The following is a 13,267-nucleotide window of genomic DNA, read 5'->3' as shown; positions in this document are numbered from 1 at the left end:
GTACTTGTCAAAGGGATTGTCAAGTGGTGTTGTTGAGTTGAGAGGTTCACAGGGGCCTAGAAGGTTTATGTGGTCAATAGATTCTAAAGTTGCAAAGGAGTTGTTATCTTGTTGAGGGAGTTGCCAATTGCAGTTGTTAATGGTTGTTGTTGATGTTTGGATAGATATTTGGAGTTCGTTGTGTTGGGGTACAGGCGCATGTGCCTTGCCCCCCCCCCCCCCCCCCCCACCTAGGTTATGGGCGCCTGCCCACTGACACCTTATTCTTGTGTACATATACAAAGAATAAGGGGCAACTCATTAGTAGAGTCTTGTTCCACCCATTTTGTTTGAGCTACTTAATTAAGGGGATGTTGGCTAATGCCTTCCATGGCTTTGAAGTAAAAAAGTGGGGAGGAGACACATCGAGGGGAGAGAAAAAAGGACATGCCTTCTGTGTGGGACAACAGACAGAGAGGGAGATATAGTTTTTCTTGTCTAAGCTTTGGTCAGATTGTGGAGGTCCTATCTGGTTGCCATCAGCAGGTTGAGGAGAGAGAGAGAGAGTCTCATTATCTTTGTTGTATGGACATTGCCAAAGCTGGTAGATCTCCATTGTGTGGGTCCCCATTGCGAGTAAGTCATAGGTTGAGCACAGATAGAGAAAAAGAGAGAGACGAGGTTGTTATCTACCGACTTGGTAGAGAGAGAGAGAGAGAGAGAGAGAGAGAGAGAGAGAGAGAGAGAGAGAGAGAGAGAGAGAGAGAGCCGGGGGGGGGTGTTATTTGCATTGTGTGAGCTTCATGAGACAGAGATAGTAGGGAGTAGGGAAACCACCCTTTGTTTGCAAGGGGTGCAACCAAGAGATCCTCTCTCTCTCTCTCTCTCTCTCTCTCTCTCTCTCTCTCTCTCTCTCTCGTCTACAGCCTGTTGTCACTGATTGTCATAAGGGGAGGAGCAAGGTAGCATAATGTGCTAGGATGCAAGCGAGAGGTTGGTTAGGAACGATTCCTGAGGGCCTTATACAACGGTAGAAGATAGAGAGATATGGTGGGAGTAGGGTTAAGTGCAGGGGAGGGTGTGGGAGCAGCGCTAGAGAGATGTTGCGATGGATTTGAAAACAAAAAAAGGGGGTCCCGACGTGGAGAGAGAGAGAGAGAGAGAGAGAGAGAGAGAGAGAGATGTCGTATGTGGAAAGCACAACCAGGAGAGACATGAGGCATCATCCATTTGACGAGTGTGCAGGATGACGGACATGAGTTGAAGATTAGTGCAAGGCGAGGAAGCCAATGGAGTTGCAATGCACACATGAGACACCACAGTGGTGCAAATTTTATTTTTTTTGGAGGGGGGTGTTCATCTTCCTCATGATGCTGCAGACAGAGATGGCTCCACACAACATGGAAGATTGATCATGATGAGAGAGGGGCCTGCAGAAGCGAAGATCGCTACTCATGGACACCCACGTACAACAATCTTTTCCTTGCGTTTAAGAGATTTCAAAATATGGAATGGACTCTGGGAAATTAATACATTTCGAGAAGTAGAGCCACTAGTAGCTCCACCTCTTAACAGCATTCGGCTCCATTTTTCATTAGTATTTTGTTTTAGGTTTGAGTTATTAAATGATATTCACTTCATATTCTACGCTTACATTTGAAGAAAAAAGGCACTTCAATCAAAATAGAATGCATTATGATATTTGTGTTTCACACGACAAGAGTGGCTTGCAAAATACACACGCACTCACACCATCCCCCTCTTTTTTTTGCAAAACTCACACATGTAAGTGAGATAATATTTATGATCAAATGAGTTAGGTCTTCGTGTGAGTTCAACGGAGCGAGCTTTTTTTTTTTTGAGGACTGCCCTCCCTACCTCCCCTTCTCTTGTCGTCCATGTGCTTCCTCCTCTTCCCTTCCTCCTCCTCCTTCAACATCCGCCCTCTCCTCCACCCTCTCTCTCCATCTACTCCTCTAACCGCCCTCCATCTTGTCCTCTAGCAACCGCCATCCCTTCCCCAAAGTCCTCTTCTCCTACTCCCTTCTTCCTCTCTATTCCTGTCACTCTATAACCTCTTTCTCTCTCTCTCACCACCCCTCTATCTTATTGTCTTCCATCTCTGTGTGTGTGTGTGTGTGTCCCGCGTGCTCTATGTGTGTGTGTGTGTGTGTGTGTGATTCTGTCTCTCTCTCTCCCCCCCCCGTCCCCCCCCCCCCCCCCTCTCACCCTTCCCTTCCTTCCCATCCCAAAGTGAGCTACGTCCTCTCTCTCTCTCTCTCTCTCTCTCTCTCTCTCTCTCTCTCTACCTTTGCCACCATGCCCTTCCCTTCTCTCTCGTCCCATAGAGAGGGGGAGGGGGCTATTTTAATTTTATTTATTTTTAACACTAGCAGTATCGCTAGTGCCTATATTTTTTTTGTAAAAGAGGGAGAGAGGGGGAGGGAACGAGAGAGCGATAAGGAGGGGGGGGGGGGGGGGGCGGGGGGGGGGGGAATGAAATGTTATATTAAATGTCTTCAAAAGGTTATATTCAATGAAATGAAATGTCTTTAAATGAAATGTTATATAAAGTGTGAGAGGGGGAGACTGAAGCTGCGAAGTGTGATGCTTTTTTAGATTAAAAAAAAAAGGAAAAGAGAGGGAGTGCAAGGAAGGTTAAACACAAAAAAAGAGAGAGATTTTTATATAAAAAAAATCACACTCTACTCTCCCCCTCTCACAAGTTTGAGAGTCTGAGTACCACGCTACTAAAGTGCTCAGTTTTTCGTCACTTGCTTCACTCACATTTTCAGCCATGACTTAGACCTACAAATTTTTCTCTGCCACGTCCATAGTGTGGGCTCTCCATTGCGGCTCTCATCACCATAATTTTGGAGCAACGAGAATCACTCATTAGCCACACACATACTACATCACATGTAACTTTCATCCCATAGATCATATTTGACGTTCAAGGACGATAATAAAAACTATATATCTATCTCTCCCTCCCTCGTCGGCCTCCCTCTCTCTCTCTCTCTCTCTCTCACACACACACACACACACACACACACATTTTAATTTCCACCCATGCATTGAATTAAATCCACCAAGATTGTATCAGTTTGGCCTCATAGGTCATTTTGGCCTTATGAAAACACTTAATATAACATTTTATTCCATCTCATTTCATTTCTCTCTAGGATTGGGTGGTGTGGTGGAGAGAGAGAGAGAGAGAGAGAGAGAGAGAGAGAGAGAGAGAGAGAGAGAGAGAGAGAGAGAGAGATATATATTTGGGGGGGGGCGGGGACGGGGGCGAGGGCGGAGAGAGGGGTGTCCGGACGTATAGAAAGTGGTGGGGGGGCATAGAGAAGAAAGTGGGAGAGGTGGGTTGGGGGGGGGGGGGGGGGGGGGGGGGGGGGGGGGGGGCGAGGTAGGGCCATACAAAGGGAAGAGGGAGGGACGGACGTATAGATAGAGGTGGGGGGGCATAGAGAGAGAGAGAGAGAGAGAGAGAGAGAGAGAGAGAGAGAAGAGGGGGCAAGAGAGGGAGTTGGTTGGAGGGATCACGAGAGGGACAGATGGGGAGGGGTGAGGGGGACTCATTAAAAAAAAAAAAACGGAAGCCACTACCAAAATTGTGAATGCCTTGGGTTTAGAGAGAGAGAGAGAGAGAGAGAGAGAGAGAGAGAGAGAGAGAGAGAGAGAGAGAGTCCTTAACTACTCCACTGGAGGGAGAGGCGGCAATGGGCGGTGGTGGTAGGAGTAGGGGCGACACATGGTGGTAGTAAGCTAGCACCACTAACCACCAGTGGTGGGTTAGGGTGGTGGTGGTGGTGATGGGTGCTAAGGGGAAGCAATGGGAGGTAGTGGTGGTGGGATGAAAAAAAAAAACTCGTTGTGTAACCGTCCCCTGATCAAACAATTTACATCACCTACCCTGCTCGCACCCGAGCCAGGACATCTCAAACCCCACAAACAATCAACTAGTTGAACATCAATACAACCCAAAACAGATCACCAACCAAGAGGTGCCACGATAATCACAGGATCGAATTACACCTGCTAGATAGCGAGCCACCCTCAGACTAAGACGAAAAAGGGAACAAGAGAAATATTTCCACACCAAGGGGGAGCCCATTCGCTCCATCACCTCAAGACGCAAGAAGAATCACAACAAGACGTCCACTCGAACCGAGCAATGATCACCGACCAGGCCTTTGAGGGGGGCCAAACACCTTCCAAGAGCAAGGGAGAAAGCCCGAGGCCGCCACAGTCAAGAAGGGGCTGCCACCACCCGACCCAATTTCCTCAAGATCTGCATACCTCACAACAACACCAACCAAGAACCATGCGAATATGAATCCCTTCAAAGCAAAGAGGGGGTCACCGCCCAAACCCCATGGCCAAAAAAAAGTAGGAGTCGAAACCCCTGTCCGGGATTGAGAAAGGGCCTCCATGCGCCTCCCTCTCGAAGCAGCATCGACCCATCTACCCTGTAGATCTCAGCCAAGCAGGAGCAGATCCGCCACCGTAGGAGGCCCCCTCACCATGCCTTAGAGCCCCTGTCCCCATGACGGCCTACTCGGAGCCCTTCCCGACTCTTGCAGAGCGCGCTAGAGCCGACATAGTTTAGGGCAAAGCTAGGGTTCGGGCTCGCTCAAAGATACTACTCACACCATCCTAAAACCCCCTCAAGGATTGCTTTTACTCAAGCCAAAATAGGAAGTGAAAAGACCACCTTGGTGGAGGTGGGCTATGTAACTAAAGAAATACAAGTGATGAACCCCCGCAAGGATGGCTTCTACCTAAGTCAAAATGGCGTGAGGATAGACCACCCAAGCGAGGGCGAACTAGAAGTGTAAAAACGATGAGCGCAATGATGAGGTGAATGGGAAGCACCCATCCAAAACTACGAGGATAATGCACCAAGCACTTCCGTTGTCCTAAATCCCCCTGTGCCTTTTTGCCCAAGTCAAATTGGCAAGAGGACGATCTTTGTAATTAAAGCCAGGAACAATCCATCCCAACAATAGGGGTAACACTCAAGCAATTACGCCAACTTATGTTTATTCCAAAAATCAATCCTTCTCAATATAAGGATTAATGATCCAAGGCTCAACCCCTATTCATGCAATAGAAATCCATTATCATGGAATGAGGTTGGAGGAGTATTGAGTAGTAGGTGCAATGCTTGTGGTGTTTCAAGATCAACAATGTATGAAGTCATTACCCGTTGCTTTTCTTTTCGGTACCACAATCTTCACGACCTTTGAAACTGGTAGGAAGGTGCCATTGCCTCCGTCCACTTCCTCCCCTTTTGCAACTACTACTTCATCATGCATGTTGAGGAGGAGTGGTGGCACTTGGGTTTTTTTGTTTTGGGGGGGGGGGGGGGGGGGGGGGGGTGGTCACCTATACAAAACCATCAACATCATCTTCGTTCGAAGGATACTAAAAAGAGAAAACACATATTTACATCCTATAAGCTAGTTTCACACGAAACAAGCTTCTATCGTGTAGGTAGTCTTTTGAGTGAGAAATTGGATTTGAAGCTTTCATTTGAAGTTCTCCGTGTGTGTGTGTGTGTGTGTGTGTGTGTGTGTGTGTGTGTTATGCAAACTATATGCAAGGGAGGATCTCCCCTAGCTTCCATTTTTGAAACTGTCACCGAACCTATCCAAAGAGGTGCTACCCGACACTCAAGTGTGTCCTATGCATGGCACTGATGTACCTTATTCGATCAAGACCCTATATTGGCTACCATGACACTCATAGCAAGAATGAGATGAAGAATTATTGTTCTTCTTTTAGCTACAAAAGGGCCACAAAAAAGAGGGATAGACTTCTTTCTTTATCTTTATGCGGCTTAAAAAAAGACGAGCGCAGAGGCATGCCACGCGTCTCGCTGCAGTCGCTCACTCGGAATGTGACCCGAAAATTTTGACGCGTTGCGTGCACTCGGATTTGCACATGCATTTGCTAGAGAGAGAGAATCCAGGCTACGGCAACTATGGTCGATTCAGAGAGAAAGAGAAACGTTGAACCAATAGGTATTCGATAGACCTCTCCCCAAGGAGTTGTGTATGTGTGTGGGAGGATAGGACGCATGAAGCATTGGGAGAGGGAGAGAGAGAGAGAGAGACCTCTCCCCACTACTCATGCTATGTGAGAGAGAGCCACATCAACGTGCAAGCCTCTAGAGAGAGAGAGAGAGAGTGTGTGTGTGTGTGTGTGTGTGTGTTAGGAGAACTTCTAATCCATATGAACACTTTTAAGAGACCTCAAGATCTATGTGAGGAGTCTTGAACTCAAGCATGCACACACACACACACACACACACACACAATCTTATATAATCTTCGTCAATGGTGACCCTACAGTGTAGTTGAGGGCATGCAATGGTGCATAAGTCCACCTTAATCTCTTTGTCGTGTAGGTATTATCGTCATTAAGTAAATTAAGAAATTTAATAATGTGTACGATCAAAATTTTGTACATTAATGTAGCATCCATTGTATAATTGATATTACATGACAAGAACATAAATCTAACATTGAACCTTTTGCGCTTTGAGACGAAAGTTAATTTCATAAGAATTAAAGCCATGTTTCTTTTTGCCACACCAATGCACGGGTCACGTACTAGTATTAATAATTTAGGGTGCGGTGTGTATGCGCGTCCAAGTGTCCATTGATGCATCTCCCACTTTCTATTTCCAATTCCAATATGCCTCCTTCCGTGGGAGGGACCAACCAATAGGCGGGTCTTATAATTATTCATGGAAACTAGTATGTCGGACCCATTTCAAAAAATCTCTTTGGTTAGAATCTTCAAGAGATGCCATTTGGCATGAAATGAAAAAGGAAGGGTGCCCACTCCCGAGGCGAAAAAGGAAGGCGCAGGCAGTCGAGGCCAAGTGGCACGTGAAGCACGCTGACACGAGGGCAGCATGGTGTGTCTCTCTGGAACTCTGTTTGGAACCTTTTGTCGACGGTTGCCTCTGTGTGTGTGTGTGTGTGTGTGTGTGTGTGTGTACGATGACTGCAGCTCTCTGTCGCGCGCGCATAACACAGCTCTGTAATTGTGTGTGTGTGTGTGTGTGTGTGTGTGTGCGCACGCACGCGTGCGCCTGGGTAGGACACTGCTTACACCCTCTTTCTTTCTCGGGTTGCAAAGGGGGGATTCAAAGGGCGTGAGGAGCAGCACACAAGGAGGGCATGAGAGAGTTAGGACCAAGGCAGGAGGAAAGACGGCAGAGGAGAAGGGGGAAGGACTGAGGCGGAGGTAGGAAGTCTCTCTCTCTCTCTCTCTCTCTCTCTCTCTACCTTGCAATACTAGGATGAGGAGGCAGGACTAAGGAGGGAGCCGGGGAGGTGGAGGTAGGCTCTCTCCCCCCAAGCGGTTGCGGGGTGTCTTTGCTGTAGCGTAGGTAGCGGTTGGGGATGGAAGGAGGCGAGAGTGGACGCAGAGTGCCTTGCATGGGCGTGCAGGCGTGGAAGGGTAGCTGACGTGGAGGAAGGGGAAAGGGGGGGGGGGGGGGGGGAGCGAACCTCGTAGGGATCGGGGAATAAAGGAGAGCATCTCCAAAAGAAACTGACTTTCTTTTTGAGAAGGCCAATAGGGGGTAGACGGCGAGACTAGAGTTCCACTATCCATAGTAGAAAATGTTTTCGTTTGTCTTGTAAGAATGTCTCTTTTACCGTTTTGAAACATTTGTATTCTCCTATTCAAGAATAAAAATAAAAATCTTTAGGGTGCCAAACACGGATCAAGGTTCTGGCTTTAGATTTTATTGCCGTTTCGGAAATTTAAAGAAAACATCGTTGTGGCGCTAAGGATTGCGCATGTGACAGCGTTTTGATAAAGCGCAAACAATAATAGGCACCCTCCAACAACCAAGTAGAGTCCCTACAAAACTAGGAACCGAAAAATGATTTGAGTAGGCTAAGGCTACTCTACTCTCTCTACTGCATGAAGCGCACGCTCTCTCTCTCTCTCTCTCTCTCGCTCGCAATGGAAGTCTGAAGATCGCCTACAAGCTCAAAAGTCGCGGGTAAATGTAAGTTGGATGGATGTGGAAAGGTGCTGTGCGTGGAACCCGGGACGTTTGGCGGGGAGGGAGTATCATCATTTGTAGGCCTATAGTCAAGTCTCAAAATTACAACCCTCCAACTCCCGAGTCCCCAAGCCAAGGTTTTGAGCGAATCCTTGTAAAAAAGCCAACATGACGGTGATGGGCTGGACCTGCTTTTCTCTTTTGGTTTTTCTTTTTGGGTTGGTAGCCTATGGAAAGGTAGTCTAAAATTGCCATTGCCAGCTGGGGCCGGGGCCTCTCCCCTCCCCTCTGTCTGTCTGATGTAGATGCACTCCTCCTGCTACTGTGGATGGCATATCTTCTTAAGTGGGCAAGCTCCTTTTCTTTTTGCAGCTTCATTGTGTGAACATAGCTTGCACACATGAAGAATGAGCTTACGGCGGCAATCCACATGAGATCTAGTGATAGCCCTGCAATTAGCTACACTGCATAACCATAGTAGACAACATAATATAAGCTCACCCAATAAAGCTGCTAATTCGGAAAGTCTCATTCAGGTTTCGACCACTGATCATCAGGTGAAGAGCTTGCTTACCCACATTGTCTCAATAAAATACCTGCAATACAACAGACTCCATGCCTATGGACCTCTCCGCTAACAGCGCATTCTTGGGAGGCAAGTGTAGATTGCAGCAGCAGCTTCTCTCTTTCAAGTTGTACATGCAGGTTATATTCCTTTGGGCCATAGTAGCAGTGGCTATGGTTTTGAATTCCCCTGCGCAAGCAGCAACAGCTGTGCTAGCACCTGCACCAGCACCAGCACCAGCTGCACCAAGCTTTGAAAATGTGACACAATCGCTTGTTTTTGGAGGTGATTATACCACTTTCATAGAGCTGCTAGTAGAGACCAAGGTAGAAGTGATCTTCCAGACGATCGCAAATGACACCGATGGCCCAGGGATAACTATTTTTGCACCCACTGATGATGCCTTTAAGACCAAGCTTGTCTCTTCACTGCTCAAAAATCTCACAGCTTTGCAAAAAGTGAGGCTTGTAGAGTACCACGCCCTCAATGTGTACCTAGCATTTAAGAACCTCCAAAACTCCAACAACAACGTGACCTCCACTTATGCTACTTTCAATGGAGGAGGAAGCGGCAGGTACCTAGTTACTTTTATCTCACCGTCCTGCTGCCTGCATTAACATAATTAGATTAATCGATCATACTTTCGTGTCTAAAAACAAAGTTTTGCACATCACCTCAATCCTGAATTCGATCATGCATCTAATGACGCACTGTCGAAGTGTGTTGGAGCTTCACAGCTGGACTCTGGAGCAGTGAGCAGTGAGCACCCACCCTAAATTAAGCTTTACGATTGTAGACATACGTACAACTATACAAATCACATCCTTGCTTCGTTTTTAGGCTGCTTGTATTTTACTTTCATTCCTTTACAGGAGATAAGATGAGATTATGCTCATTGCTGACAGTACTCATTTCATGAAACCAGCATAATTGCACAAGCAATGCTCATCCCTTTCATCAGGATTCAGAAATAGACACGTTTGGCCAAAAAGGCACCCACGCACTTTTGTCCTTTTGGAACACAGGGAACTTGGAACTTGGAAGTCCATTTTCAACCAACAAATTAATTAAGTGTGGAATCTGGATACACAATATAGATTATAGAATATGCCCCAAAAGGAAACGATTAAACAGTGAAATAAATGCATGCATCATAAACCTTTCTTGCTGTTGATGACACTTTAATGAGCAAAAGCAGGTATCAAGTAAACCTCACATTTACCGGCGGCGGAAGACTTGAAATAGCAAGTGGGTGGACAACAGCCAAGATTAGTACCACAGTTTATAGCAGAAAGCCAGTGAGCATTTTTGCCATCGATCAAGTGCTCTTACCTGACGAAATCTTCGGCTTGCCCCCTCCACCTCCACCTCCAGCACCCCCTGCACTCCCCCTGCCGCCCTCACCGGCCCCCTCTGCTGCTCCTCCACCCCCTACTCCCCCCAAAGCAGACGCATCCTCAGCATCTCCTGCTCGACTCCTCCTCATCACAGCTGCTTATCTGTTGCCTTGCACCTCTGGATCCCCCCTCCTCTTCTTTCTCCTCGTCTGCCACGCACTCCTCATGCAAGGGGCCGCCTGATATCGATGGTCTAATTGGAATCTCCACTGTTATTCTGAAAACCTGGTTTCCTCTCCATTGCTCTATGTAACTTGACTTATTGCACCATTTTCCATGCCTGCTTCGTCGAGCCCCGCTCTTCTTGCTTTCGCAATAACCTATGAGTCGTGCAACATAAGCTTGTAACGTGGTGTGTGTTCAACATAAGCTTGTAACGTGGTGTGTGTTATAAATAAGACAACGTTCGGAAGAGGGTGTGTGTGTGCGCGCGCGCGCGTGTGTGTGTGTGTTTGAGAGAGAGAGAGAGAGAGAGAGAGAGAGAGAGAGCGCCTCTAGGCAGTGTTCGGGAAAAATCATTTTTCCAAGCATACAAAATTCCTTTCCTTGAATTTTCCAAGAGGAAATTTCAGAAAATTAGTTTACTTTTTCAGGTTTTTACACTTTTTTTTTTTTTTTGGGGGGCGGAATTTCTCCTTTTCCCCTTGCCCTCAACCAGCATTTTGGAAATTCAAAAGGGCACAATATTAAAGTGAGACACATTTTTTCCGAACACTGTCTCTAGGTTTTTTCGATGGCCTTTTTAGTTCAGTTTTAAGCTTTTGCTCATGGGCCTCATTGTATATGCTCTCTACTTAACATAATATGTCGGAAGGGAGTCCCTTTTACACGTGGCGCAAGCTTCGAGATGAAGACTAGATTTAAAAAAAAAGAGTGGCTCTTGGACACGCGATAGAGAGAGAGAGAGAGAGAGAGAGAGAGAGAGAGAGAGAGGAGGTACTAGTATCATATGTGGCTTTTACGCATGCTTTGTACTTGTCGTCGAAGGCCCTCCGCAGTACTAGTATCATATGTGGCTTTCGTGCATGTTTTGTACTTGTCATTGGAATCTGTAACGTTTGGGCATGCTGAGGGGTTTTTTTAAGTACGAACTCATGCGACCTGTCTCCGGCGGGTCTCATTCGCTCTTACCAATGGGCCAGCTCTATTGGCTAAAGACATATGAGACTATTCAAGGTGGTTGGGTAGGGTGGTGCAAACTATTGGTGGGACTCGCTATTGGTGTTAGGCAACCAAAAAAAACAATGATTGTCATCGCAAGCCCAACGAGAGAAAGCCCGCAAGTAGCAGTTATAGGGACCAATGCTTTATGAGAGACGTGGAGAACGTAGACATGGCGTAGAAGCTAGCTAGGTCTGGTCATCGTAGAATATAACAAAGGTTAGTGGATTAAAGCTTTGTAAATAGACGTTCTTCTAATGAAACAAAAGACAAGACTACGGATGAGCCCTCAAAATTGTGTGTTGAGGAGTGGATCATACCCTTTAAGCCATTCTTCTCACTACGTTTCTCTCTTAATTTTCATAGGACACTAATTATTATGTCTTCATTTCCATGTGGATCCAATCTAATGCAAAGTCATAATGTAGGGCAATGGCATTGATACCCTTTACACATAGCCGTCTCTCTCAGTAAATAAAGATAGTAGTAGTACATCTTGGGGGAGGACCTTGGAGAAGATGTACACCACGATGCTTCCACATGGCGTACCCAGCTTGAAATACAAAATTATATTCTTATGAAGTAATCCACAAACATGAAAATCAAGAAACAACTTCATCCTTTGGAATATTATATTGCCAAAAATAGGCAAAGCATTGAGGCCTATTTTTCACATATCGCTACAAATAGCCCTTGTGACCCACCCATGCAATTTCAAGGCCATTTCTTGCCTTTGCTGCAAGATCGTGCAATTAAATGTTTTCCTCTTCTCAAAGATCTGAGCAACATGTGAGAGAAAGAGAGACGAGTCACTTTAAGCATGAGCCACTTGTTTCCGTCAACATAGTTTTCCACTACCAATATATAGCTCCTACATATTATGTAGTGTTTACTTTGTGAATGCCCCACCTACTAAGCAATGCTTGAAGGTTCCAAATGCTTGGTATTTAACTAACTTTAAGTTTACTCTCATGGATGGATCTCAATGGATTTCAATTGAAGTTGTATTGAGAGCCATCTCTTTGAGATCGGTTTTTGTTGTAGCCCTCTAACTCAACACCTGGGGCCACACTGTCTTCTCCATAATGTTGTCAAGGTGCATTTAAAGAACTCTGTTGGCATCGTTAAAGGCAATCAAGCTACGATAGCCATTATAGTGCCTTCTTCTCTACGATGCTTTCATGGTGGTGGTGAAGTTGAGATGGAAGCTCGAAACGAACTAAGGTAGTCGACGTGCCTAGGATGATGTGCGCCATCGTCAATTTGCATGGTGAGCACTAAAAGGAAGATGAGATAATTAGAGGCAGTGAAAGTGGGCAATGGATGCAATACCCTTGACATAGGATCCACATCCTAGGGGTTAACCAAGGAGCATAACAGATTCAATAGAGACACATTCAGAGGGTGAAGGTTTATTACCTGGCACGCTGATTATTGTTTAGCAAAAGTATGACTGCCTTTAGGCACTATCGTGCAAAGTGATCACTAATCTAGAATTTCTAATGCTCCATTATGTGGAGAATGATGCTCATCAACTTGTAGTAATGCAAGCTCAACCATAGGGAAAAGGGTGCAGTGGCTACATAGAAAGGTGGGCACAAATTTGAGGATCTCTAAGTAGAAATCATCAAGTCCATCACCTTTGAATCTGGCAATGAGTAGTCCATTTATGATGTAGATGTTTTATTTTCCAGGTGTATTATGGCCTTAGCGTTCACTCTCTCCAGCTATCGTTAAGGTCTCTCTCTCTCTCTCTCTCTCTCTCTCTCTCTCTCTCTCTCTCTCTCTCTCTCTCTCTCTCTCTCTCGCGCGCGCACACACACACAATTGATTGTTTTACTCCCTGCTTCGCTCTCTCATGCCCTATTGGAGAGTACGTGGTTGCACATGCACGGGCTTCATATCATTGCACTTCAGCTTCCACCGTCACAGCCGACCGTCTCCCTTCGCATTTGTCTAGAGTGGCAAAAACCCCACGTAGCCCACATGCCTGCTTCTTACTCAGGAGATTTTGTGCTTGTGCCTTTCCTCCCTAGCCAGATGGAACCACTATGGTCGAAACACCCATCTCTCCATCCCTTCACTATGGGGATGCAACGAGCGGTTGGGCCAATTTATACCGGA

The 13,267-nt window shown here is 46.2% G+C and overlaps 1 protein-coding gene across 1 annotated transcript; it reads left to right on the top strand.

Moving 5' to 3' along the window:
• The first annotated feature begins 8,114 nt into the window (after positions 1 to 8,114).
• LOC147449876 (fasciclin-like arabinogalactan protein 11) lies at positions 8,115 to 10,394 on the top strand. Its single transcript, XM_086522236.1, has 2 exons — positions 8,115 to 9,159; positions 9,784 to 10,394. Exons 1-2 carry the CDS (start codon positions 8,636 to 8,638, stop codon positions 10,163 to 10,165), a joined length of 906 nt encoding a protein of 301 aa, XP_086378362.1. The 5' UTR covers positions 8,115 to 8,635; the 3' UTR covers positions 10,166 to 10,394.
• Positions 10,395 to 13,267: the final 2,873 nt, after the last annotated feature.

This window comes from Adiantum capillus-veneris, chromosome 10 (genome assembly GCF_014529385.1).
Source record: "Adiantum capillus-veneris isolate H3 chromosome 10, ASM1452938v2, whole genome shotgun sequence".
Lineage (NCBI taxonomy): Eukaryota > Viridiplantae > Streptophyta > Polypodiopsida > Polypodiales > Pteridaceae > Adiantum > Adiantum capillus-veneris.
Note: the sequence above shows the minus strand (reverse complement) of the source record. Positions and strands in the feature narration are given on the sequence as shown.

Coding starts and splice junctions, on each gene's coding strand:
- LOC147449876 (XM_086522236.1), top strand. CDS start 8,636: ATGCCTATGGACCTCTCCGCTAACAGCGCATTCTTGGGAGGCAAGTGT. Junction 9,160..9,783: donor AATGGAGGAGGAAGCGGCAG/GTACCTAGTTAC, acceptor GAGCAAAAGCAG/GTATCAAGTAAACCTCACAT.